The 26,458-nt window shown below is 44.9% G+C and overlaps 14 protein-coding genes across 14 annotated transcripts, besides 1 other annotated feature; 8 read left to right on the forward strand and 6 right to left on the reverse strand.

The window, feature by feature from the left end:
* Nucleotides 1-144: 144 nt before the first annotated feature.
* Nucleotides 145-2,682, forward strand: KUCA_T00002383001 (uncharacterized protein; the record flags this gene model as incomplete). The annotated part of the gene is made up of 1 exon (XM_022602631.1): nt 145-2,682. One exon carries the CDS (start codon nt 145-147, stop codon nt 2,680-2,682), a length of 2,538 nt encoding a protein of 845 aa, XP_022458416.1.
* Nucleotides 2,683-2,724: 42 nt separating this feature from the next.
* Nucleotides 2,725-4,224, reverse strand: KUCA_T00002384001 (uncharacterized protein; the record flags this gene model as incomplete). Its single annotated transcript, XM_022602632.1, has 2 exons — nt 2,725-4,036; nt 4,094-4,224. The coding sequence occupies 2 exons, from the start codon at nt 4,222-4,224 to the stop codon at nt 2,725-2,727; spliced, it is 1,443 nt and encodes a 480-aa protein (XP_022458417.1).
* Nucleotides 4,225-4,511: 287 nt separating this feature from the next.
* Nucleotides 4,512-5,798, forward strand: KUCA_T00002385001 (uncharacterized protein; the record flags this gene model as incomplete). Its single annotated transcript, XM_022602633.1, has 1 exon — nt 4,512-5,798. The coding sequence occupies one exon, from the start codon at nt 4,512-4,514 to the stop codon at nt 5,796-5,798; it is 1,287 nt and encodes a 428-aa protein (XP_022458418.1).
* Nucleotides 5,799-5,968: 170 nt separating this feature from the next.
* KUCA_T00002386001 (uncharacterized protein) lies at nt 5,969-7,100 on the forward strand (the record flags this gene model as incomplete). The annotated part of the gene is made up of 2 exons (XM_022602634.1): nt 5,969-6,022; nt 6,078-7,100. The coding sequence occupies 2 exons, from the start codon at nt 5,969-5,971 to the stop codon at nt 7,098-7,100; spliced, it is 1,077 nt and encodes a 358-aa protein (XP_022458419.1).
* Nucleotides 7,101-7,302: 202 nt separating this feature from the next.
* Nucleotides 7,303-13,125, forward strand: KUCA_T00002387001 (uncharacterized protein; the record flags this gene model as incomplete). Its single annotated transcript, XM_022602635.1, has 1 exon — nt 7,303-13,125. The coding sequence occupies one exon, from the start codon at nt 7,303-7,305 to the stop codon at nt 13,123-13,125; it is 5,823 nt and encodes a 1,940-aa protein (XP_022458420.1).
* Nucleotides 13,126-13,201: 76 nt separating this feature from the next.
* On the reverse strand, nt 13,202-13,894 carry KUCA_T00002388001 (uncharacterized protein; the record flags this gene model as incomplete). Its single annotated transcript, XM_022602636.1, has 1 exon — nt 13,202-13,894. The coding sequence occupies one exon, from the start codon at nt 13,892-13,894 to the stop codon at nt 13,202-13,204; it is 693 nt and encodes a 230-aa protein (XP_022458421.1).
* A 367-nt stretch (nt 13,895-14,261) lies between these two features.
* Nucleotides 14,262-14,348: a sequence feature (Short protein (KUCA_T00002389001, CDK26417.1) was converted to a misc_feature.).
* A 463-nt stretch (nt 14,349-14,811) lies between these two features.
* KUCA_T00002390001 (uncharacterized protein) lies at nt 14,812-14,937 on the reverse strand (the record flags this gene model as incomplete). Its single annotated transcript, XM_022602637.1, has 1 exon — nt 14,812-14,937. The coding sequence occupies one exon, from the start codon at nt 14,935-14,937 to the stop codon at nt 14,812-14,814; it is 126 nt and encodes a 41-aa protein (XP_022458422.1).
* A 471-nt stretch (nt 14,938-15,408) lies between these two features.
* Nucleotides 15,409-16,026, forward strand: KUCA_T00002391001 (uncharacterized protein; the record flags this gene model as incomplete). The annotated part of the gene is made up of 1 exon (XM_022602638.1): nt 15,409-16,026. The coding sequence occupies one exon, from the start codon at nt 15,409-15,411 to the stop codon at nt 16,024-16,026; it is 618 nt and encodes a 205-aa protein (XP_022458423.1).
* A 378-nt stretch (nt 16,027-16,404) lies between these two features.
* Nucleotides 16,405-18,840, forward strand: KUCA_T00002392001 (uncharacterized protein; the record flags this gene model as incomplete). The annotated part of the gene is made up of 1 exon (XM_022602639.1): nt 16,405-18,840. The coding sequence occupies one exon, from the start codon at nt 16,405-16,407 to the stop codon at nt 18,838-18,840; it is 2,436 nt and encodes an 811-aa protein (XP_022458424.1).
* A 194-nt stretch (nt 18,841-19,034) lies between these two features.
* Nucleotides 19,035-20,237, reverse strand: KUCA_T00002393001 (uncharacterized protein; the record flags this gene model as incomplete). The annotated part of the gene is made up of 1 exon (XM_022602640.1): nt 19,035-20,237. The coding sequence occupies one exon, from the start codon at nt 20,235-20,237 to the stop codon at nt 19,035-19,037; it is 1,203 nt and encodes a 400-aa protein (XP_022458425.1).
* Nucleotides 20,238-21,335: 1,098 nt separating this feature from the next.
* Nucleotides 21,336-21,647, reverse strand: KUCA_T00002394001 (uncharacterized protein; the record flags this gene model as incomplete). Its single annotated transcript, XM_022602642.1, has 1 exon — nt 21,336-21,647. One exon carries the CDS (start codon nt 21,645-21,647, stop codon nt 21,336-21,338), a length of 312 nt encoding a protein of 103 aa, XP_022458426.1.
* A 13-nt stretch (nt 21,648-21,660) lies between these two features.
* On the forward strand, nt 21,661-22,580 carry KUCA_T00002395001 (uncharacterized protein; the record flags this gene model as incomplete). Its single annotated transcript, XM_022602643.1, has 2 exons — nt 21,661-21,675; nt 21,747-22,580. The coding sequence occupies 2 exons, from the start codon at nt 21,661-21,663 to the stop codon at nt 22,578-22,580; spliced, it is 849 nt and encodes a 282-aa protein (XP_022458427.1).
* An 891-nt stretch (nt 22,581-23,471) lies between these two features.
* On the forward strand, nt 23,472-24,323 carry KUCA_T00002396001 (uncharacterized protein; the record flags this gene model as incomplete). Its single annotated transcript, XM_022602644.1, has 1 exon — nt 23,472-24,323. One exon carries the CDS (start codon nt 23,472-23,474, stop codon nt 24,321-24,323), a length of 852 nt encoding a protein of 283 aa, XP_022458428.1.
* Nucleotides 24,324-24,631: 308 nt separating this feature from the next.
* KUCA_T00002397001 (uncharacterized protein) lies at nt 24,632-25,390 on the reverse strand (the record flags this gene model as incomplete). Its single annotated transcript, XM_022602645.1, has 1 exon — nt 24,632-25,390. One exon carries the CDS (start codon nt 25,388-25,390, stop codon nt 24,632-24,634), a length of 759 nt encoding a protein of 252 aa, XP_022458429.1.
* Between the last annotated feature and the right edge of the window lie 1,068 nt (nt 25,391-26,458).

Raw genomic sequence — 26,458 nt, forward strand, 5'->3', positions numbered from 1 at the left:
CGCGTTCGGGTAGTGTGTCAACATATGCACGCCGCACAGGGAAAAATTTCGAACTGGAAGGAACCACACATATGGCTTCTAGCCATAGCGTGAGTGACAACAACCAGGCGACCTAAATTAAAGAATCGGACTACTTATTCGACAATGCTTCACTCTAGAGGAAGTGTGGCGAATATTTTGGCCGGTGCCTCCTCGTTCATCGCGAAGGGAGCCAGGCTCAAATCGTCGATGGCCAAACAAGGCCGCATCTCCAACAGATCCTTTCCATCTCCCAAGGCTGAGCTTTCAAGACCAAGAATCGGCCGTCCATCCCCAAGGATATCTCGTTCGAAGTTTGCTTCTCAAACACCAGAGGAACAGAGCGTGGTGGCCGAGTTCGAAACTCGCATACGAGACAAGCTAGACCAGGACGGCACCAGCGTGGATGATGCTTTCATCAAAAACATTGCACAGGAGTGGGCGGCGAATTTTCCAAAGGGCAAGCTGATGGAGAGAGAAGAGCTACAGAAGGATGAAACTAAAGAATCTTTGATTGAATTTGTTGACTGGGTGATACAAGATGCACAAAAAACGCTCCATGACACCAGGGAAACTGGATCGTTGGATGACGATTTTCCTTCTGATCCTGACTCCGAGGATTTGGAACATGTAATGAGTGAGATGGCAGAGCTTTACCGCACCAATGGGCTGGAAATGCTCATACCAACGTTGAAGACACTCCACGATGATCCACAGAGCACCATTCAGACCATAGCCCTTCCCAAGCTGGCCGAACTCTTCAATATCGCAACCCAACTTGAGGACCCAGCCAAGAAGACCGAAGCTATATTTTTAGCTGGTGAGATTTTGTACACCACGCCAAGATTGCGTGCCGATCCCATCAACGAGTCCTTCTACATCGATTCCCTGATAAAGAACAAAAAGTACTCGAAAGCCGAATATTTGTGGAACTCGCGGAAAGATAAGCCAGACGTATCAGAATTCAGATTCTGGTCTGATATCGGAATCAAGATCAACATCAATAAGCTGAACTTAGGCGGTGCTGAAGAGCTTGCATCTGAGTGTTCCCAACGATTTGGTTACGTTCATCCAAGTATAATGCAGTTATTCATTCTGGTGTACTTGCGGATGAAACAGCCAGAACAGGCATTGGATTGGTGGAAGCGAATGAAGGAGTTGATCAAGAAGGGAGGGGTGGTCAAACATGTATCAGAGTTGAACGTTGGAATGACAGACAACCCTGGTCTCATCTACGAATATCTTGAAAAGGAGGAACAGCCAACGTACTCAGATGTGGTGACAATTGCTAATGCGTTTATAGACTCTGGGGAGTTCGAACGTGCCATCAGCGTGATCAACACTTTGATGTTCCAGGACAGCAGTCTTGCCATAGATGCAGTTGTCAGGATGGTGAGGACACAGCTATCTTACCCGACCAAAGAGCTTCTTCTCACGTATTTGGAGAAGACGCCCTCGAGAAAGCTGGTTCCTTTCGCCAAATCGCGACTATCGAAGGTGATAGTTGATTCTAGAGAAATACCAGATGTGAACAGGGAACACCCGGTGTTCCTCCACAAGGTGCTCAACGAGCTCACCAAATTGAAGACACCACAGGCTCAAGAAATGCTGGTCAAATTGGGAGAAGGCAAGATTTCCAGCTCAGCAGACTATTGTATGCTATTGAGAGTTCTTCTGAAGGCCAAATCAAGAACCACCCTAGCTGTTGCAGATGAGCTAATACAGCTAATGAACGAGTCATTGAAGGCCACAAATGAAGGCCAAACCTCCAACATGATCCCCCCAGCAAATGCACATATGTATACTATCTTGGTTCAACATCTAGCTCGTCGCAAGCAGAACACCATTCCACAGATTGAAGAGCTCATGAAAATAATGGAGAAAGAAGGAATCGAACAGAACGCTCACTTAGCCAACCAAATCGTCCATGCTTATTGGAGAAGAAAGATGTACCAACCACTTTTTGCATACGCAACTTCATGTCTGGAAAATGATAAATTGGAGCTCACCGAGCTGTTCTATCTCACTCTTTTCAGAGTTCATTACAAGTGCCTGCGCTCAGCACATACCAAGAAGGAAATTGACGATGAAAAGAATGCCGTTCGCGAGTTATTTGTGAATTTCGTGAAACAGTCTCATCTGTTTCCCGAAGCAGCCTCTTTTGAAGCTGCAATTCCTGCTTTTCTGGTATCTGGCGATTTTGCTGGGGCATGTGCGGCTCTTGAATACATGGGAACCGTAACTAACGTTCCTCCTAGTCTGGAATTGGTGGCCAGTGTTGCCCACCATGTTTTGGGTGCATGGAGAAAGACCAGTTATCTTGCACTAAAAGATAGTGAGAACATACCAGACGATATCCAGATTGAAGTGAAGGCCTTTTTCTCTCAGCTCGATAATCTTATGACCCTCATGTCCAAAAACAATAGAGCGCAACTGCAATGGAAGGCCCCAGTCGGAATTCTGCTGAAATACAAGGATATCTGCAACTATCAGACGTATCCTGGTATCACAGTAACGCTCAATGAAGAAGGCGTCCGATCAAGCAAAAATGCCTTCTACAATGATTTCAACGATTACCGAGGTATTCTGGGGTTGAAAGAAATGAACGATCTGCCTGATTTGGAAGGGGATTTCTCATTGGAAGCCACCTCTCTGCACTTTTGATTCATGATATCCAAAAACACTTGTAAATATGTACATCAATATCTATTTGAACTTGAGCCACTTGGGAATCTTCTTGCCGTCAACCTTACTGGAAGATCTGGTCTGGGAAGCTGCGGTTGGTCTCACTGTAGTAGCTTCTTCTAAAATCTCATGTTCCGCATCTTCTAAGTCAGAACGGTGATGGTCCAGCTGAACTTCTGCTGCTTCTGATATGGGTCTGGCCTCAGATAGATATTGGTCCTTCAAATACCGTTTTCCAGACACCCTTTCAATATCCTCAAAAACAAGAACAGTACGATGGCCAAACTCGAGGTCAGAAACCAGTCGTTTCGTAAAGTCGTCTTTGGTTTTGTTCAAGATCCTGTGGGGATGGGTGGTGGCCAAATGGAAAAACATGCCGTCTGAAGTGCCTCCTTTTTGCTCAACCAGAAACTCTAATAACGAACTGTAAAGATCACCCAGTGTCTTTGTGGGTTCTAATGAGAACTGAATACTAGTCCAATCGGGGAACCTTACGCGGATCTGGCATATTTCAACGGCTTTGGCTGATGCCGCCGCCTGTTGGCGCATTCTCTGCGATAACATGGGACCAGAACCAGCCTTCTTCTGAAGCATCGCTTGATACTTCTTAGCCTGTGAGATTGACATATCATATGTTGAGTCATCTGTAGCAGCAGCCTTGATTGGCACTTCATCAGGGATAAATACTGTCACTTCAGACAGATCCTTCTCAGGAGTAACATCTGTCCGGGTTGAGTGTTTCTCGGATTGTGCACTCGGTGAGGTCTCCTTCAACACAGTATCTCCATCCACGTCCATCTTGGTATCATCAGCCGGAATTGGCTCATTATTTTGAAGAACTTCCTCTGGTGCGGGCACACTCTCAGCCGTTTCAAGGCCAACTTCTTCTTCAAGCACCTTCTCAAATTTCAATCGCAACACCACATTTCCTGAGGAAAATCCCAGATCTGAAACCGGCTTCAATAACTCGGAATCCGTCGACAATGTTCTGGTGAAACTCTGTACAACAGGCCTATAACCCCTCGTGACACTGACGCGGCGAGCAACGTCGGTCTCAGTGGTAGTTCTTTCAACCAAAGACAGACCGGTTCGACCCTCAAAGTATCGTAATATATTTAAAACCGATTCTCCTGTTTCAAATTGACCAATGAGTAGCGACGCGTCGGCCGGAACTACAATCGTACTATCCAGTATCTGAAGCTTCAATGTGATCTTGGAGGGAGCGCTATTATTAGCCCCATCAGCCGGTTTTTCCACCAATTCGAGCTTTGCACCGGCAGAAAGCCCCGAAAGTCGCACTGGGAGCGAGAGATCGATATTCGACTGGCCATGTCTGGCAATAGTTAGTACACAACTGCTTTCTTTGTAACAACCCCATCACCATACTTACTTCAACGCCCACTTATCAGACGCAAGCTTAAAGTGATTGCAACTGCGAACAAGTATTTCATTAAGCAGCATACCCGGTGAGGTCTTCACCTTGAGAGATCGAGCTCCATAATTAACGCTGATAAGTGACATGGTGAGCAGATCCAAAGCTCTCTCTCTCTCTGTGCTACGTAAGCCTAACAGAAGATGGAGATACGGAGATAAGCTGAGTGGCGGGGCCGTGTTTCCAGGGCACATATGCAGAGTCGGCTTAGTATAAAGCCGCGGCGGATTCGCCCCAGACAAGAGCAAGCCTATTGTGCCCTATAATTTGTACAACTAAGCTAAAAATTCCGTTTTTTATCCGAGCAACATTGTCTTTAGGCAAAAACATTTCCTTCTTGGGCTCCCGACGGATCATTTACAGGTCTCTTCGAACAATGGCTACTTCCGAAGAGGCGGTCAATAGCATAGAGGCGCCATTGACTTTTGAGCCGAAAATCACATACTTGGACTCATTTAAGCACTGGTGTGACTTTAAGTCATTGGCTGAATACGAAAAGGAACTGTTGTCGTATCTGCCCTTTTATCCGAAGAGCGACAGCACCAGACAGGCTGAGATCCTGGATACAAAGATTAATTCCACAAATTACATACATGAATTCCACGTGCAAAACACGGAGGAAACTAGAGAGGATAGGCATATTGTGATGGTACATGGATATGGAGCTGCTCTAGGATTTTTCTACAAAAACTTTGATGGTCTTTCGAAAATGCCTGGAGTCCAGCTTCATGCCATTGATCTTCTGGGCTATGGTCTGTCTTCAAGACCTCACTTCCCTAAGTTTGGAGTCGACACTCCCGAAGATATTCACAAGAGCGAGGATTTCTTCATAGACGCGATAGAGGCTTGGAGGAAGGAAAGAGGCCTTGAAAAGTTTGTTCTCATGGGCCATTCCCTTGGAGGCTATCTCTCCAGTTGTTATGCTTTGAAATACGGCGAGGGAGTGGTGCAAAAACTGATTTTGGTATCTCCAGTAGGAGTCGAGAGGAACGATTTTTCACTGATTGGGGGTTACAGTGCACATCAGCGGAATGTGGCAGTTGATGATACAACGATAGCTCAACAGCAGGGTGTTGCGATTGAGAACGAATATCTTGAGGGTCAACGGGATATCGTTGCTGATGATGTTTCCATCTCTTCCTCGGGGTCTTCCCATTCCGAGCGTCTGCATCAGGTCAGGCGTGCTCCCAAACTTGGCAGGATATTCACTACGATGTGGGAGAGGAATGTTTCGCCGTTCTCATTTCTTAGAGCACTCGGGCCGTTTGCTCCTAAACTAGTTTCAAACTGGACTTTCAACAGATTCGGAGCCATTGAAGATCCCCTGGAGCTTATGACTGTTCACCATTACACCTACAAGACCTTTGCCGCGAAAGGATCCGGTGAATTTGCCCTTACAAGGATTCTGGCACCAGGAGCAGTTGCAAGACTGCCATTGTTGGATAGACTTCCTGGAAAACTAAAGATCCCATCGATTTGGTACTACGGTGATCACGATTGGATGTCGAAAAGCGATGGCCGTTTGATCGTGAAAGAGATAAACGAGGCCAGTGAGGATGGAAAGCTGGCAAAATACAGAATCTTGAGCAATGCAGGTCATCACGTTTATCTGGACAATCCTCCCGATTTTGAGCGTTCGGTAAGAAATTTCCTGGGTTGGTAACACTGGAAGCATTAGATTTATAATTTTATAGTCATATCAGCAATTACTTCGAAAACCTTTTTTGGGCCTTATCAGCGTTTTCTTTGCGAGCCGCACGAATCTTTTTATCTGACGTAAGCACGGACGCGACGTGGAGGTTGAAGTTACGCGTGCTGTAGTATTGCTCTATAATGAACCTGGCATATAACCAAATGAGCGCCAATTTGTACGACGATAACGAGGGGGTATGTATTAAATGTCATTTCAAAGTTGATAGAATAAACTAACATAGTTGACCAGGAGGAGGCCCCCGAGATATACGAAACTTCCGATGTGGAAGAAGTAGATCCAGGCGAACCCAAAGAGATACCCAGCCAGATCATCGACACAGAAAACGTCTCGATAGATAATAAGCAGATATATGAAAACCACGTGGTTGATTCCACAGGTTCCGATTTTGGAGACTCGATTACGAAGTCGCGATCGGGCTTCCGTTCCCTAAAATTGGAGGAGACTACCAAGCAAAAACTGATCAGGATACGAAACGAATTGAGCGAGATTAGTTTGGACGACTCTGACAATCGCGAAGTACTTGAAGATGTCAATGATTTGAAGGACGTTTTGAAGAGGCTGGAACAGGGTCATATAGAGTCAAATTTTCATCCTGTTTTCGTTAGAGGACATGTGAATCTAGAAGAGGATAGTCCAGAGTCACAGACTGAGCCGAAAACTGCACAATATTTCACCGAGAAGGACATAGCGATCGAGATAGATTCCAGGATAAAGAATTTGGAGGATTCCTTAGGAGACACCGATATAGATTCCCCCAATACCATCCAGGGTTCGTTGAATGACATATACCGTCGCTTGAATGTGTTACAGTCAGATGACGCATTACACTCTGTCAAAGAAGAGATCAAGTCATTGAATAATCAGATGACTACATTTGCGCATAGAGCAAGATTTGAGTCTTTGAGAGATCAAGATTCAGGCCCCCAAGACGAGTCTACAACAAAGCGCATTGAAGCCATATACAACAGTATACAGAGCAATCCCGATATAGGCCATACCGTTGATGCAATACTTAGGCGGCTGAGATCCCTCAGCAAGCTGCAACTAGACGTTAGCTCGTCTACATCTCTTCTGGGCCAAATCGCCAGCAAGATCCAACTGGTGGAGCAGGACACTGCCCATTGGGAACAATCGCTGGAGACAATGGAGAAAGAGATAGATGGATACTCGCACGAGTCTAACGAAAATTTACGAAAAGTCCAGGCGTGGATTGGTGATCTGGAGACAAAACTGACGAAGATCGGATCATAAAAAACAAATGAACAATTGCAAGCATAAATGGTTATTACATGAAAAATTGTATGGCTAATATTGAAATTTTCTCTTTGTAATAAAACGGAAAGCACACGACCAAAGCCCATATCAAAAACTCCACACCTTTGATTATAAGCAACATTAACACTTGTAGTAGAACCTGAATTCGATCTGCTATTGGAATTTATTGTATATAGAAATGGCAAATTACTCAGTTTCATCTACAAAGTCCTACATGCAGGCTATGCAGCCGATGGCTGAAATTCTCAGCCAAGTTGATATAGCAGATGATGAGAGTTCTTTTCTGAGGATTCCAGATCTTCAGGATGAGACCATACGAACAGGAATTTCCAAGCAGCTGGAATCCTTGCTTTCAACGTTTGAAAGTGCCATGGTGACCGACTTAGACGAGGTTTTGAGTGAGTCTGATTCAAGTGGCGAGGAGGTACTGGAAGAACTTGAGGCAGAGTGTGAAAGGGTGACAGATGTGCCCATGACTCCAGAACAAATATACCAAACGGTGATAGAATCACTTCAAACTTACAGTTCTGATGATGAGCTTCAGTCCAATCTTTTTGACCTTATGGGGGCTGAAGGGTTTGACTTGATTTCGAGTGTTCTCCAGAAGAAGAAGAGCATTCTTGATGCCCTCCATGGCGCGGGGAAACCAGCTTCGCATCCGAGACTTTTAACCGAAGAGGAAAGAGAAATTCAACTTTTAGAACAATCGCAGAAGTCTAGAAACCAGCGACTGGAAAGGCAGACTAGAAATGTTGAATACCAACATGTGTACAGGGCCCACGAAGCTGGAAACACCCTCTCTTTCACGGGCAAGAAGTACACTCTGCCGGCTGGAACCACCAGAGAGAGTTACGAGAAGTATGAAGAGCTGATTATTCCTTACCCAGATACTCCACCTCCAATGACGAACGAGAAACTGATCCGTGTCGCTGATCTCAACTTCCTCTGTCAGGGAACGTTCAAGGGCTATAAAACCTTGAACAGAATGCAATCTCTGATATACGATGTTGCCTACAATACCAACGAGAATATGCTGGTTTGTGCGCCTACGGGTGCCGGTAAAACGGACGTTGCTCTTCTCACTGTTCTCCATACCATCTCTCAGTTCTGCAGTGAAACTTTATCAGAAAATGGAGGTGTTGACATAGACATTGACTATAGCGATTTCAAGATTATTTATGTGGCGCCTTTGAAGGCACTTGCTGCAGAGATTGTGGAAAAGTTTTCAAAGAAACTTGGTTGGCTAGGTATACAGGTCAGAGAGCTGACTGGTGATATGCAGTTGACCAAAGCTGAAATCATCCAGACTCAGGTCATTGTAACCACGCCTGAAAAATGGGATGTGGTTACCAGAAAGTCAACTGGTGACAGCGAGTTGTCTGAAAAGGCACGTTTGCTGATCATCGATGAAGTTCATTTACTTCATGAGGAACGTGGTTCCGTCATAGAAACACTTGTCGCCAGGACACTGAGGCAGGTTGAGAGCACACAATCGATGATTAGAGTCGTTGGACTTTCAGCCACTCTGCCGAACTTTGTGGATGTGGCAGACTTTCTGGGGGTCAACAGACAGATCGGAATGTTTTACTTCGACCAGTCCTTTCGCCCAGTTCCTCTCCAACAACAATTGTTGGGAGTGCGTGGAAAGGCTGGAAGCAAGCAGGCCAGGGAAAATATTGATGATGTTTCTTACAAGAAGCTGATAGAGAGTTTGGACGAAGGTCACCAAGTGATGGTGTTTGTACATTCCAGAAAAGACACTGCAAACACTGCAAAGACGTACATTCGCAAGGCACAGGAAACTGGTGATTTGGGGTTGTTCGATTGCACTGAGTCCCCAGCTTATGACAAATTCAGCAGAGAAATGAACAAAAACAGAGGCAAAGATGTGCGTGATCTGTTCCCCCACGGATTTGGTGTACACCATGCTGGTATGCTCAGAAGTGACAGGCATTTGGTGGAGAAGATGTTCACTGAAGGTGCAATCAAAGTTTTATGTTGTACTGCAACTTTGGCCTGGGGTGTGAACTTGCCTGCCGCCGTGGTTATTGTGAAGGGAACTCAGATCTACGATGCCAAAAAGGGTGGATTCGTTGACTTGGGAATTTCTGATGTGATTCAAATCTTTGGACGTGCCGGTAGACCACAATTTGAGAAGTTTGGTACGGGTATTCTTTGCACCAGTTCTGACAGACTTGATCATTACATCAACCTGATAACGCAGCAGCATCCAATTGAGTCTCAATTGGCCGCAAAACTGGTGGACAATCTCAATGCGGAGATTTCGCTGGGAACCGTCACTAATGTTGAGGAAGGTGTTCAATGGCTGGGATATACTTATATGAACGTTCGGATGAGGCAGAATCCGTTTTCTTATGGTGTTGACTGGCAGGAGCTTGCAGAGGATCCTCTCTTGGTCCAAAGGCGTCGCACACTTATCATTGAAGCAGCCCAGAAACTCCATAAACTTCAAATGATCATTTTCGATGACAGATCAGGATCGTTTGCAGCGAAAGATTTGGGCAGAATTGCATCTGACTTCTACCTTCTTAATGAGTCTGTGGAGATCTTCAACCAAATGATGAATCCTCTCGCTACCGAAGCAGATGTTCTGTCAATGATCAGTTTGAGTAGCGAGTTTGACAACGTGAGATTTCGCGAGGAGGAATCCGTTGAGTTGAAGAAGTTGTTGGAGGAGTCCACTCAGTGTGAAATTGCCGGAGATATTGAATCTGCACAAGGAAAAACAAACATTTTACTTCAGTCGTTTATCTCGCAGGCACTGATCAAGGATTCTGCATTGATATCCGATTCCAACTATGTGGCTCAAAACTCAGCAAGAATTTGCCGTGCTCTCTTTTTGATTGGTATTAGTAGAAGATGGGGTATCTTCTCAGAAGCTTTACTGGCAATCTGCAAGTCGATTGACAAAAGGATCTGGGCGTTCTCTCACCCAATGAGACAGTTCGATTTACCTGCAATTGTCATGAGAAATATTGAGGCTAAGAAACCATCAATGGAGACTCTCCGTGATATGAGCTCCTCCGAGCTTGGTGATCTTGTGCATAACCAAAGAATGGGATCAGTTCTGTACAAGCTAGTTGGTCGTTTTCCAACTTTATTGATCGAAGGAGACATATTCCCTATAACCAAGTCAGTAATGCGACTTCATATCACTCTTGAGGCTGATTTTGTTTGGGATGATAAGTACCATGGAAAGGCCCAGTTTTTCTGGATCTTAGTGGAAGAGTCTGATAAGTCTCAAATCCTCCACGTTGAGAAGTTCATACTGAACAAAAAGCAGCTACGCCAAGCTCATGAGTTTGACGTCATGATTCCTCTTTCTGATCCTGCACCTCCCCAGGTGATTGTGAAGTGTTTGTCGGACTCTTGGATTGGGTCCATAACGACGCATTCGATTTCCTTCCAGCATTTGATCCAGCCTCACAATGAGACAGTCCAAACGAAACTTCTGAAGCTTCAGCCTTTGCCTATAACTGCCTTGCATGACAAACAGGTGGAGAACATATACGCTTCAAAATTCCACTACTTCAATCCGATGCAGACCATGACGTTCCATGCCATGTACAACTCGAATTCGAGTGTTTTTGTGGGGTCACCAACAGGTTCTGGAAAGACTGTTGTGGCAGAACTGGCGATATGGCAAGCCTTCAAAGAAAAGCCTGGATCGAAGGTGGTCTACATTGCTCCAATGAAGGCTCTGGTCAGAGAACGTGTTGATGATTGGCGTGCTCGCATATCGAGGAACTCCTCCCACAAAGTGGTTGAGCTGACAGGTGATTCTTTACCTGAAGCGAGAGAGGTCAGAGAAGCAGATATCATTATCACCACGCCTGAAAAGTTTGATGGTATCTCACGTAATTGGCAGTCGAGAAAGTTTGTTCAGCAGGTCTCTTTGGTGATCATGGATGAGATTCATTTGCTAGCCAGTGATCGTGGGCCCATTTTGGAGATCATTGTGAGTCGTCTGAACTATATTTCTTCTTTTACGAAGAAGCCAGTAAGACTTTTGGGAATGTCCACTGCTGTCTCCAATGCGATTGATATGGCTGGTTGGCTTGGTGTTAAAGAAGGGCTTTTCAACTTCCCACCATCAGTGAGACCAGTTCCTTTGCAGATGTATATCGATGGATTCCCAGACAATCTTGCATTTTGTCCTTTGATGAAGACTATGAATAAACCTGCGTTTATGGCTATCAAACAGCATTCCCCAACAAAGCCTGTACTGATTTTTGTTGCATCTCGTCGTCAAACCAGACTGACTGCTCTTGACTTGATTCATTTGTGTGGAATGGAAGAAGACAATCCTCGTAGATTCTTGAGGATGGATGAAAATCAACTTGCAGAGACCATTGCCAAGGTTAAAGACGATACCCTGAAGCTGTCCTTGCAATTCGGTATTGGTTTGCATCATGCTGGTTTGGTGGAGTCGGATAGACAGATATCTCATAAGTTGTTTGAGTCTGGTAAGATCCAGGTTTTGGTAGCAACATCCACATTGGCTTGGGGTGTGAATCTTCCAGCTTACTTGGTGATTATTAAAGGAACCCAGTTTTTCGATGCGAAGATTGAGGCCTATAGAGACATGGATTTGACTGACATTCTGCAAATGATGGGACGTGCTGGTAGACCTGCATTTGACACTAGTGGTGTGGCTATTGTCTACACCAAAGAGTCAAAGAAGACCTTTTACAAGCATTTTCTGAATGTGGGGTTCCCTGTGGAATCATCGTTGCACAAGGTATTGGATAACCATTTGGGTGCTGAGATTTCATCGGGGACTATCAAATCCAAACATGATGCAGTGAACTTTTTGACTTGGACATTCCTTTATCGTCGGGCCCACAATAACCCGACCTACTATGGAATTGAAGATACAAGCACAGAGGGAGTCAGCAGGTTTTTGACTGACCTGATTGATACTACTATCAACAATCTTGTGGAGTCTCGTTGTTTAGTAGTATCTGGGGATGTGCTTGGTCCTACGCCGTTCCTGAAGATATCCTCTTACTACTATCTCTCTCACAAAACTATCGGAATGTTCTTGAAGCATGTTAAGGTTGATTCCTCTTTTAGAGACTGTTTGAAGCTCTTGTGTTTGGCTACAGAATACGATGAACTTCCAACTCGTCACGGTGAGGAGCTGATCAACATGGAGATGTCTGAGCAGATGAGATATCCAGCAGATGATCTCAACTGTGATTTCATTTGGGATCCTCACATCAAGGCCTACTTGTTGCTACAAGCCTTCATGACTCGCGTTGAGTTACCCATTGCAGATTATTCACAAGATACTGTCTCTGTTCTGGATCAGAGTTTACGTATACTGCAAGCTTTCATAGACGCTGGTTCTGAGCTCGGCTATCTTCCTACAGTTTTGACTTTGATCAAGCTTATGCAGTGCATCAAACAAGCATGCTGGTTTGATTATGACTCTGTTTATGCGTTGCCAGGTTTGACACCGATGGAGATATCTGGTTCCGACAATAAGAATGGAGAGGACTTGCATCTTACTAAATTCGATGGTGATATTACATTGAAGCAGATCGGCTCCATGGACGAAAATGCCATCTACTCCCTGGCGGATAGACTTTCTGTTCCTGGTCGTCAAAAGAGGGAATTTGTCAGGATCGCCTCCAGACTTCCTACAGGTACCATCAAAGTATATCAGGATGATTCTGATCTCTTGAAGGTTCAACTAGACCACGAGAATGCCCCTTTGAACCCTGAGTTCAAGGTATACTGTCCAAAGTTCTCGAAGCCTCAGAGAGAAACTTGGTTCGTTGTTCTTTGTGATATTTCCACCAACGAATTGTTTGCCATCAAACGTGCTTCGCCTCGTTTCATGGACAGAAACCATTCTGCAGTTGCTTGTGAAGTTACCATTCCCGACTCTCTCAAGGGTAGAACTCTCGATCTACTGTGTCTGAGTGACTTCATGAATATGGACTATTCGTCAACAGTTACTTTGAAAAGTTAGTTAGATCATAGAAAATATACAGATGCCGATTAAATTAGTTGAAAAACTCTGAGTTCCTTTCTCCGAGTGGAATTTTTCATTCAAAGAACTCATCCTCCTCTTCGTCCTTTGGTCTCTCAGTAGAGGCATCAATAGACGATTGAGTAGCCTTCAACTTCTTATTCTCAACCTTTTTCCCTCCAAAAGCGGTTTCTATGCCAACCTCTAACGTGCCTTGCTCCAGCATCTCTGAGAACTGTTTTTTGTATTGCTTTCTCTTTTCTTCCGTGTCTTTCAATCCCTTCTTGGCCTTCTCATCTAGCTTAGCAGTATCAGTGGAATCTTCGTTCGGAAATAAGGCAATGTACTTCTCTGTTCTTGGAAAATTAAGAACATAAGCCAAATCAGACTCACAATGCTTTCTCACCTTCCTTGCCTTCTTAAGGTCCTTCTTGACCTCCTGGCCATCCTGCAGCTGGGTTTCGAGGTCATCAACTGTCTTTATGGCCTGTTTCAGTCTTCTGATGGCTTTCTTTTTCTCGAAAAATCGCACCATGTGATACTTCTTTGACATTGCCTTTGCCTTCAAATTAAACTCCTTATCCTTGAGTTCATGCCTCAGGGCCAACAATGCCCTCTCGTTCTCGATCCTTATGTCAGCTGGAAGGGTTTCTCTCTTCTGTACCCTCTCTATGTCTCGTATCTTCTTCTTGATTTTGGAGGCTCCCATCTCCAGCACATCTGAGATATCAACTCCCCTGCGTTCATTGTTTTTCCTAAATGGCGCCATTTTTGTAGTTTATCGGAGCTGTTCCTGGTTCATGATCAAAGGTTTGGAAAGTAAGTGGAATTTTTTGGCATACCAAAAATTATTATTGAAATTCTCACGACCAAAACTTTTCAGAAGATGTGCGGCGCAAGCTTGAAGCTAGACACTTCATACATTATTATCATCGATAACATCATGATTGAATCCGAAAGTCCAATATTAATATACAAATAAACTTGTTGGGCTCAGAAAGAGCTTGCAAGCCATCTCAATTCTGAGTGCTATATCTTGTGATCACAGCAGATGTGTTTGAACAAAGGAATGCACCTTCTCACGCTTTAAAAACATGCTCAAACTCCGAAAACACTACTGTAGCCATTTCCATAATCTAAACTGGCAGTACCCTCACCCCTGCCAATCTGTCGAGCACAGGTGCCACAAAAGGATGAGATAGCAAAGGCCCAATAATGGGCATGGATCTCAAAAACTGCACCACAACAGCGAAAAAGTCACCGAACAAGCCCAGTATACCCACACTCTCCACAATAAAACCAATGAATGAGCGTTTGAACAAAATCAGCAGGATACCCCACGCGAAAAATATGCTGCCTCTAATCTTCTGCTTTCTGGTGAAGAAAACCACCGTCTTCTGAGGCCCTATTATGAGCACCAAACCAATGAGAAATAGGAGCTAATAAATTCAAGCAGTTAGAACCACATTCCAGCAATTGCAAATAAAGAAAATGGACATGGAAAGGATTCAATTCCATGACCACCTGTCACAAACTTACGTTTCCAAATGCTAGCATAGACGAATTGAAGAGTGCAAACACTCCAAATAGGAAGAACAAACATCCACAGGCAGTAAATGCCACGCCAAACTCTAGAAATTGATTTCAGTTAGTTTTTGGAGCTTCAGCGGAAACTCAGGTGGGAACTCAGAGGTCGCCTCCTAGTGTGTCCATAGAATGCCCATAGACTTTACCAATCATGAATTCAGTCTTTGAAACACCATACAAACACCAAATAAATAACGTACTCTGTGTTTCTGACAACCAGATCATGTTTTTTGGAAATTAAAAAGAAAAATATCCCAAAGTATTCTAAAACACTCCAATGTATATCACTGACGTGTAATCCAAACACGAAATGAGTATGGCCTAAGATCCTTTTTTTTGAGCTTTACCCGACATACACCAGGGTTGCCTAACCAAATTTGACTTGCTTCAAGTTCGAGGCTGTGCTATATAGTAGGGCTTCAGATGCCTTGGCTTTGAAGCTATTCATTCTTTGTTTTCTTTTTTCCTGGGAATTTTTGATTTCTTGAATGCAAAGGAAACCTGTGAATTGGGTTTCAGCTTGGTTTAATAGAGGACTGGTTTGAGATCACTTGAATTAGTTGGATTTGGTTAAGTCTGCTAAATCATCTTACCCCGAAAAGTCGGCTTATCTACTTGCCTCAACAACCCACCAGAGACTCCTGAGAATCCTGAAAGCATCTGATAGTCTCGGATCTTGTATAAAACATTCAAGCAATGTCTCAAAGGAGAAATTCTGGTGATCCGTCGGACTTGCCACCTCCATACGAAGAAGTTGTGGGGAGACCCTCTGGACAACCGCGCCCTACACAGCACAATTCAAAGCCTCAACCTCTACCACCTCGACCAAATGCCCATTCAAACTCTCTGCCAACATACAGTGTCCCAGCTTCTAGCTCTGTGAGTGTGCCTCAGAAAGCGGACGATATGTACACTGCGAATCTGGCTCTACCATGGAGATATCCCAAGGACTTTTTCTGCAAAAAGTGCAGGAATACCGGATACAAGATGGGAAGTCCCGAGAAGAAGTGTAAGAGGTGCTGGAAACAGTTTGAACCCAAACCGAAGCCGATAGTGTACAAACGGCCACCGTCTAACGTGGTTCCGTTACCTCCAGGAGCTCGCATAGTTAGTCCCATGCCAATGGGTATGCCTCTGTCCGGGGCTCCTGGGGCACCTATGAGGCCGATGGTAGTCCATCCGGGTCATCCATCTATTGGCGGTGTTCTTTGCCAGAACTGCGGTGGAAGAGGTATCGTTTCCTTTTTTCTGGATCAAGAGACGTGTCGTACATGTGGAGGTATAGGAAGGGTATTCCCCGCATATGCGAGCTAGCAGAGGAAATTTTCTTCAGGTCAAAGTTGATAGTAGCTTTATTTTTCAATCTTTCTTTCCCTGGACACGGGTCTTGGACTCTCAAGAAGACTTGCATGAACAGCTGTGTCTGCTCTTGACACACTTCATGTGCGGTGGATAATATTACAAGTTGGAGTTTTTCGTGTTTATGTAAGAATTTTTTCTGCTTCGAGAAAAGGATAACCTAATAGAACGTAGAAATGCATATCACGTCTGAATTCTGAATTCATGTGGAGTAGGAGCCCTGGCAACGAGTCGTGCACATCAAGTCTCCCCGAGACAGATTGCCGAAACTGTTGTAGTCAAACAAGACACCTTGAGAACCAAGTTGTCCCATCGGTTTAAGCAATAATTTCAATGTCCGAGCTCGTGACTCGAGATGTCCTTAGATCTCAATTGCTGGTGAAAGGTAGCCGAGGAATAATCGCAAATATAGACGATCTTTCCAACGAGGATTCCATCCTGCAATTGGCACAGTTTGATACTGAATTCGAGGCTTTGGGTGAGAAAAGCGCCCATGGTCTCAAAAATGTCGAGGTGGATGCCCAATTGTATAATTTCAAGCTGCTGCTTCTTGCCGAGCAAGAAGACGTGAGCATACTCAAGGACCAAAGTTTCCAAGATCCCTCGGAGTTTGAATACTACGTGTATTTACGTTCCTTGAAGTTGTTGCTGGATAGAGGAGTATCCGAGTTGGTTCCCGAATACTTGAAAGCATGGTCTGTTTTTTCAGGCTTTCCGAGAAGAACAAATTTGTTGGGAACAGCGATGTTTGAGGACGTGCTGACAGGCCTGGCCACATACTTTGTCAGCATAGGAGTTAAGTCAACTGCGCAGGTGGAGTCAAGCTTCGATTCCTATGTGACTCTAACCACTCCCTTCACAAGGCTGCTCCGACTCAGGTTTGTTTCTCGTTTTGCTAAACTTCAAGGCAACCAACCTGGGTTGACACAGCATCTTCTGGAACTCGAAAAGAACTATGCTCAAGGTGCTTCCTTCCCCAAGGCCTCAGAGACAAACTTTGAGTACGATGAATACATGAAAGCGATCCTAGACATCACAATATTAGACGGCAATTTATCTGCTGCTTCCTTGGGCTCACAGGTGGATGCAGCGTTGTCAAAGACCTTCCAGAGTGCAGTTGTCATGAGGGCGTGGCTTTCGTCTTGCGCTCTGGACTTGTCCAAGACAGCTCAGGAGGTCCATGCAGCTTTCAATGTATACTTGAACTATTCTTTGAAAGAAAAGGGGCTGGGTGGGGGCGTTTTTTCGGATATCATTGATGTGTTGGATTGTTTCGAGTTCGTACTCAACTATTTTGTCTCTCGAGCTCCCGAGATTGATCTCATACCAAGCATCGCGGACTGGAATTTGAAGATGAAGGACATTATTAACGAGTTCAAGATATCGTACGATATTGACAGTACCAAACCGCTGTCAGAGGTCCTGGCACAGCGTCTCAGTTCCTACTACTATACCCTTGGTGCGGTTGAGAGGTTTCTGGCAGTGAATGGTTCTCCCACTTTGAAGCTTCTTGAAACGCACCTCGCAAATTCATACGCATACCTGACCGAATCCATAGAGATAGCCCATTCCCACGGGATCAAGGCAAGCTTCGATGCCTACTTTCAGCACGCTATTGTCAGTGGAAAATTGAATAAGACCTCTATTGCTTGCAAGTCCGCAAAACAGTGCATCGGTGTTGATCCTACGAGTTTCAAGGCCTTGAACCTTTTGGTTCTGTTACTGACCTCGAAGGATCCGAGAGACCTACAGGCCCTAACAGTAGCCGAAGCGGCCAATCAGATGATCGAGAATTACTTGGAGGAGTCTGGCTCTTTGACCCCAGTAGAGAAGTGGGAATTGATCGAATTCAGAAAGACGTATGTCGCAGCGAAGGAAATACACGAGGGCATTTTTGCTGCATTGGATCATGTTCCTGAGGTGTTCACTCTGTTCCACACTCTGTTCAACCCATCAGAGATCTCCAATGGTGAAGTGAAATCGTACGTACCACAACTGCATGCGGGTGGTCTTAGTTCGCAAAAGGACGTTCAATGGTCTCATCGTCCAAGTATAGTCAATCCATCTGCAGAAACCGAAGCAGTTCAGAATGGAAGCAAACATGAACGAAAGAAGAGTCTCCTATCTGCTGTGAGAAGCACAGGCTCTTTAGCTGAGAAGAAACTCTCCTTCGATTCCAGAAAGTCAAAGCACGAGCTGAAGAATAAACCCTCCAGTGATCTGGCCTCGTTGTATTCCGACACTTCGGTGAAGGAGCCACTCCAGGATATTTGGCTATGGGCGTCCCGACTTTACGAGAAGGCAGGGATGCTGGAAGAGTCCGAGAAGTGTATCAAAGAGGCCGAAAGCTGCCACAAGCCTAATTTCAAGACCCATGCGAGATTTGGACTGTTAGTGTACAAAGCTAATCCCAAACTGGCGTTTCAGGAGTTTGAAATCTCACTTGACGAAGTCGAGGAAGAGAACGTGGAATCCATCCTAGGTCTCACCTTGCTATCTTTTTCAGAAGAAGCCCAAAAGGCGGGTGTTTTCATCTCGGAGAAGGACAAATGGTCAGCCCAAGCAAGAGTGTTGAACTATCTGGAAAATCTGGCCAAACAGTACAAATACTCGCAATCGTCGGAGGTGTACTATTTGCTATCTCAACTATACAAGCTCTACGGAGACACTCCCAAATTCGAACACTCGCTGCTGAAGACAATTGAGTTGGAAGAGTGTAAGCCTCTGAGGCCCTGGTCGGTTGTTGAAAAGCCATCGTTTTTTGCATAGACTATGTATATTATTGTCCTAGAAGTTAGACACCAGTCGAATAATACTAAGCCATGAGTTGAATCTGAAAAGACTGAAAATTGCTACATGCAGTCGGACATTTAAATGTGGGGTGAAATGTTTTTCAGTTCTAATACACGACTGAAGACTTCATTATAGTATTTTTTGATTATCAAATGCCTTCCAGCCACCATCTATTCCAACTTGGTCTCTTCTAGCTTGGCTGCCACCTCTTCAGTGGTCTGAGCCTCACCTTCTGGCTTGGAGCCTGGAAATCTGGTTCCTCTGTTCTTCACCTTCTTCACCTTCTTCTTCTCCTCAACAGGAGCAGGGTAACCTTTTTCTTGAGCTTCACGGAACTCGGCATTGTTGGCAAATTCCTCTCTGATAGGAGCCAGGAGAACGTTGATGGCATCCGCCACACCAGATTTGAGATCCGGAGGAGCCAATTTCTCCTCCTTGAAGGCTTGCTTCAACTCCTCAAAGCTGCTGAAGCTGATAGGACCACCGTACTTCTCTGGACGATCAACGTTGAACTCAAATGTCCCAGTTCCGTGCTTGAGCTCGTGAATTGGGGCAATTACATACTCGATAAAGGAGAGCAGGCCGTTCTCCTCGACGTTGCCCGGAGCACAGAAAGCAGTATTTATCTTCTTCTTCACCTGTTTGGGTTCTTCCAAAATGTCAATCTTGGAGTTGGGGTCAGATGCTGACATCTTTCCGCCCTGAGTAAGACCAGGCACCATTGGGTTCATCAAATGGGCTCTCTTCTTGTATCCCAGAGCTCCAAGGTTCTCCTCGGCAAGCACAAAGATCTTCCTTTGGTCAACACCTCCAAACTGGGCATCCACCTTCAAGTGCTCCTCATCAAGCGCTTGCATCAGAGGGTAGATCAAACCAGACAAAAGGGGGTTTGCAACTTGCTTGACAACGTCGGCACCGGCTCTCTTGGCATCATTTTGCGAGACCACATTAGAGAGCTTGAAGATATCCATGATATACTCTGGGCTCTTTTGGTAAGAAGAACCAATGACAAAGTTCAATTTCTCGATCGGAACATTGATGGAACGCAAAATGGCCTTGACTACGTGCTCATAGTACTTGGCTCTGTATTGGACAACCTCCAAAGGCGCTTTCATGTTATCCAAGAAAGCATGCAAATCGGCAAGAAGAACCGTGATTTCACAACCAGCCTTCAAAAAATGTGCCAATTTTGTCATTGGAACGAAATAACCACAGTGTGGTTTACCGGTCGGAGCAGTACCCCAGTAGATTTTTAGGGGCCTCTTCTCGACCTCAAGAACATTCTTGATGATTTGCCCGTTCAAGACCTCCTGTAACTGGCTAGTAATCAGGTTGTATGCCTCAACAGGGTCTGTCACAATTTCAGCTGACATGTCTATGAAAGTTGTAGTTTTTGTGTGAGAAAAAGTTGACTTTTGGGTTTGTCGGGGACCATCCAGAAAAGAACGTTGAGCTTTAGACGTGCGTCACTCAGTATGTAATTCGCACGACTGCATTTTGTTTTTATAGCAAAACGGTCTTCACTGATTTTTAGAGCCAAGACATCCAATTATGAGTTGTCACTGAGATTTTGAAGATCCTTGCAAACCTCTGGTCCCTCAATGGCAGTTAAATTAATATATAGTATTCGGAATGAGTTTTCCTGCCGTCAAATGGGTAGTAACCCTTACCACTATCTCTTGAAATCCGGGGCAGAGATTCCAGTCAGACAGAGGAGCGCCAGAGATCGCAACATTTCCTAGGACAACATAGAGCATGGAACGTAAGAACTTGGCAGCATAAAGACTGCCAAAAATTAGGTAACCAGAAGAGCGACAAAAATATAAGACGGGCATTATCAAAAAAGAAAATGGACGAGACCGGAGTCGAACCGATGACCTTTCACATGCAAAGCGAACGCGCTACCAACTACGCCACACGCCCTTTTAACACGGCATGTTTTCAGGATGTCAATCAGATCTCTCAAGTTAGTTGGTGGGGAACCTTTGGAAATATACCTCAAACACAAGCTTCGCGAATTTCCCAAGATTAGTACTATCCAGCAGTATGCATACTGGTACCAGTGATTCTTGGGGCTATTTCAAAGGAGTCTATTGGATTGCGGAGCTGATACTTCACTTAGGTCTTATAAGCTCACCAGATCTCGGCTTAACATACAGATTCGAAAGCACTGATAAATCAGTGATTTGAAACTCTTCGGCCTGTTATCTATTTGTAAGAAACTTGGTAATCTGGAATAATTAGATTTGAAACCCTTTATTACGATAAAAGAAAGCGTTAAAATCATGTCTCAACTGTTGATATTGACCTGGTATTTCCATTTTTCCCACAAATACCCTCAATTCTCAAAAAATTATCAAAACCATTTCTCACAAAAATCCCCACAAACCACTAAACAAGCATTTCATAATCCCTTACAAAGCTTAATAATTGCCAGATAAAAACAAATCATCTTGTAGTTCTCTGCAACATCATTTGTGTGGTACGCAGCAATGGCCTCTAATCACCTCTCCTGTCTCACACCCACCATAATTCGACCAAGTCACACACTGAGGTTGATTCCTCTTTCCCTTTCGCCAACTCATTGTCCCTTTGAACTTGACCCCTTCTGGAGTTTTAAGGGTCCAATCATGCTTACCGGCTGAACCCGTTGGGGTGTTCAGATTGATTATTGCACTACCTGCCAACCCCTTGTCCATTAAATCTGAATTGAAATATGACAGCTGAAGTTGAGCCAGACAGAACAATACACAATAGCCTGATCTCCACCACACAAAAATCATTCTAGACTGTGAGATGGCGCGTCCAAAGGTGAGTAAATCATTTTCAAATACACTGTGGCTCATGTACCACATTTGACTTCATCTTCTAACACTCCGCAGTATATCATACTGGTCAGACACGGCGAGTCGCAGGGAAATTGCGACAAATCCGTGAATAGATACATACCAAATCATAAGGTGCCTCTCACAACGAAAGGCCACCAACAAGCTGCTGATGCTGGCCAGCGTCTGAAAGAGTTTCTCGAACCGGACGATAGTATCCTTTTCTACACAAGTCCGTATTTAAGGGCAAGGCAGACGTTAGATGGACTATTGGAAGGCGTCAAAACGAGCAATTGCAAATACAAGGTTTACGAAGAACCACGAATGCGTGAGCAAGATTTTGGCAATTTTCAGAGCACTGCCGAGGAGATGGAAAAGATATGGCGTGAAAGAGCTCATTACGGCCACTTCTTTTACCGAATTCCTTACGGGGAGAGTGCAGCTGACGTTTTTGACCGGTGTGCTGGTTTCAATGAAACTTTGTTTCGCCAATTCAACACCGAGAAGTTCCCAAATGTACTCGTCCTGGTGACCCACGGGATATGGGCACGGGTGTTTCTCATGAAATGGTTCCGTTGGTCGGTTGAAGAGTTTGAGAGTCTCACGAACGTGCCTCACTGCGCATTTTTGATAATGGAAAAACAACCAAACGACAAGTATAAGCTGCTGACGAAACTGCGAAGGTGGGGGGACCTAAAGGAGGAGAATGAGCATGAGTTCAAGCAGGAGCTCAAAAAGCAGACTTCTAACGAGATCAGGTTTAATTCCTCCGTGGATTTGAGTGAGAGAGAGGTGGAGAGTGTGGTGAATGCAGAGGACGAAGCTTTGAAAGAGCAGATTGAGAAGGAAAAGACGCTACGTTCGCGGTTTTTAAACTCTCAGCAAGAATAAACGGAGGCTGAGGGAAAGAGCTAATGGAGTAAGGAGCAGGCTTGAAAGTTGTACGGAGTCAGTGTAGTTGTACATGTTTATGCTGGAGGTCCAACGTACGGTTACAGGTAGGGAGAATTCTGAGAGAGCCCAACTTACGCACTCCCACGCTCATAGCGGCCAAACAAATTGCACTTGCAGATGTAGACTGAAAAATGGGTGGAACACCACATTTTTGCTTCAAAAATTGCTACAAATGAACGGCTGGACGTCGGGTATTCGGCCACCGAGCTGCCTCACTCTTAATGCACTATGCACACACACGCACACACTGCTCACATGCAATTTGATAATCACTGTCTCACCAATATACCAAAACTAACACTGTCTAATGGAAAATACACTCACACTCAATCCAAATTTAAATAGAAAACCAAAAAAAAACCTACAAAAATAAAACGACTCAATTTAGCGCAAATCCACGTCCCGCTTACCATACAGTCCCCGCCATCTCCCCGGAGTAGCCTGACCCCCGGCTAACCATCAGTATCGGCTACAACTGCGATTGACGAATAAATGTCTAAAACGCCTACAAAACGCTTATAAGCCCAATAGCCTAAAGACCCACAGAAGCTCCTATTTATTCTCCCCAATTCAATTTCGCCTTATAGCCTAAATCCGTTATACTCTCAAATAAAAAGCCTGGCCATCGCCCTAAAACCATCAAAATTGCCCGGAAAGACCCTCCCCGGAGATGACCTCTTAGCATCATCACTCTGCCAACCCGTTTGACATTCAGCTGCCACTACCACTACCACTTGTCCTCTTTTTCTTCTTATTTCTTTGTGATTCTTTCTTCTAATCAATCGCAATAAAAACCAGGATTATCTCTATAAACTACTCTTATTTACAATGGTACGTGCAACTGACATTCTGTCCATGATCTCCTCCCATCTCTCTCCGGTTGGCATCGATGATGGTAAGACTTCACACTCGGAACAAACGCTAACAAACTCACAGGCTCGTCAATTTTTCGTCGGAGGCAACTTCAAGATGAACGGCTCCAAAGCCTCCATCAAGACCATTGTTGAAAACCTCAATTCTGCTGATCTTCCAGCTAACGTCCAGGTGGTGATTGCCCCACCAGCTCCTTATCTGGAGTATGCCAACAACCTTGTTGCCGCTCCTACTCTTAAGGTTGCCGCTCAGAACTGTTTCGACAAGAGCTCCGGTGCCTTCACTGGTGAGATCTCTGTTGAATCGCTCAAGGATATTGGACTCGAATGGGTCATCACCGGCCACTCTGAACGCAGAACCATCATCAAGGAGTCTGACGAATTTATTGCTTCCAAGACCAAGTTCGCTATCGACAACGGTGTTTCTGTGATCCTGTGTATTGGTGAGACCTACGAGGAAAAGCAAGCTGGTGTTACTCTGGATGTGTGCAAGAGACAATTGAAGGCTGTTTCAGACATACTCCCTGACTGGTCCAAGGTTGTCATTGCTTACGAACCCGTTTGGGCCATCGGAACTGGTCTTGCTGCCACTCCTCAGGATGCACAGGACATCCACAAGTCCATTCGTGACTACTTGGTGACTTCGATTGGCAAGGATCAGGCCGAGGCCGTCAGAATCCTGTACGGTGGTTCTGTCAACGGAAAGAACGCTACCGAGTTCAAGGACAAGGCTGACGTTGATGGATTTTTGGTTGGAGGCGCTTCTCTCAAGCCTGAGTTTGTTGATATTATCAAGTCGAGGTTGTAAGAGACGAGAGTTTAGCTTGGAAAGAAGCTGAGTTTTGAGTCTGAATTCTACGCCTCAGTCGAAAATCTCCTTCAGCACTACTGTTTAAAATCGTAATGAACTTCAATAAATATAAAGATTTAACTGCCTAGGCCGTGTAACCAAAAAGCGTCGAGTAGTTTACTGTCGATGATGCCATGTTTCCATGTTCCCATGTTCCCATGACATTGCCATGGATGTTGATAATGATGCTCATCTTCTGAAGATGGCGTCGTATGAGTTTCAGGATAATCCCGTTTAAGTTTTGTTTGTGTTAGTTTGCTGTGTGTTCAATCCATCATGTCATCCAGAGAATTAGTCATTTCTTGGTCCTTGTAGCTGATGTAGTCACTCTGGTTGGACAGCTGTAAAGGCGTCATTGGAGGACCACCATCATACGGCGTTCCCACAGGAAACAGCACCGGCGAAGCCCCAACTCCCCGATTCATGGATCCGCGAGAAACTCCTCTCAACGAGTTCAAGTGCTGGCTCGAGTTGATCCGTTGCAGTTGCAGAAAAGGCAGGCTATTTGGTGGTGTCTGACTAGTCAGCCAGAACTTCGAGGGTGATCCTCCTAGTGAAACCGGATTCAAATTAGGAGAGTCTGGAGTGAAATCTTCACGTGGTGGGATTTCTCTGGGCGATGTCTTGAAGGAGGGTAATTGCACCACTCCAGGAGAGTTCATCGAGACCCGCCTTGATGAAAACCCCGAAGCGATATTTGTGAGATTTGAAGACGATTGGTAATGTTGGTGACGTTGTTGCTGATTAAAACTGGACATTCTTGTAAAGTTGATCGGGATCTGCGATGATAAGATTGCAGATTCGTCCGTCTGTTGTTGCTGCTGCTGTTGTTGTTGCATGCTTAGAGAGAGTAGGGATATCGTAGACGATGAAGGCACCAATCTTCCATCAACTTCGTTTCCAACAGAACTAGCAAGCAATTCCGGCGAAGGATGGCCCAGAGTCTCTCTGGCAGCTATTGAGATAGGCTGAGTTTCAGAGGCCTTGATATCCTGTGGTTGGTCCGGTCCCATGATTCCAGACATGCCAATAGAAGATGAATAACGCGAAATAGAACCGATCTAACCAAGACGAAACGAAAAAATAAACGAAAAACCCTAAAGAGCCGATTTGAATGAGCTTCGAATGAAAAAAGAGACCAAAACTCCTTGTTGAAATTGTACGAGCGTTGTCAATCTTGGCTGCCGCTGGTAGATAGAGATAGTAGTCGCTGACACGTAAAACCAGTGCAACAACACAAATCAAAACGTATCCTAATGGGCAACGCGATGACTATCAACTCCGTCCAGTATGAGGGTATATTTCCAACTGTGAAAGAATAAGTCACGGGATGGTGGAATATACGTAAACGAGAAGATAAAGAAGCCCCCAGGCGAAAACGAGACGAAAAAAATGGGGGCGTGTGCATGCTAGATTGGGTTAGGGAGGGCACGACTAGCTGAAGCATCTTGCGTCTCAGCAGCGTCTGGGGTACAAACCGATAAGCGAGGCCGGAGGGTGAGGGAACAATTTGTTCAGAGATACAGAGCAATAGTAATATGAGGATGGGCGATCAAACAGGTTTGTAGAGTTAAGAGTATCGCCTTGCATCATGCCACAATCCTAAACCCTGGATTACTCTCAGTTGATGCTGCATGCCACGTCTTGGACCATTCTGTGTGCATTAGTTTGGAACAGGTTGGGGAACAGGTCAATTGAACTCGGAAATTTGGAATCTTTGAAGTCTGTTGTGGGTCAGCATTCAACTATGCTGCGCATTCTATCGGAGCTGTGACAGTATTATGTACCGCGGAACACCCTAATTTCTAATCCTGGAAATACTACCCACGCTGAATGAATAGCACCCTTTCAGCTTCGGTAGGGTGAATACCTTATTTGTCATCATGAAACGGCCACCCACTCTGAATGAACAGCATCCTCTGAGTATCCATCTAATTATAGGTTCCTTGCTATTCTGAGATATTTTAAGCTGATGGATCTTACAAGCTCAGACTGATGTCAAAGAACGCAACAAGAATCCATAGTCAAGACCACCACTGATAGATTTCGGGCGAGTTTTCACCAATTGCCTGGTCCACAACTGACTAGAGCTC

The sequence above is a fragment of the Kuraishia capsulata genome, genomic scaffold (genome assembly GCF_000576695.1).
Source record: "Kuraishia capsulata CBS 1993 genomic scaffold, Kuraishia_capsulata_scaffold_3, whole genome shotgun sequence".
In the NCBI taxonomy this organism is placed as follows: Eukaryota; Fungi; Ascomycota; class Pichiomycetes; order Pichiales; family Pichiaceae; genus Kuraishia; species Kuraishia capsulata.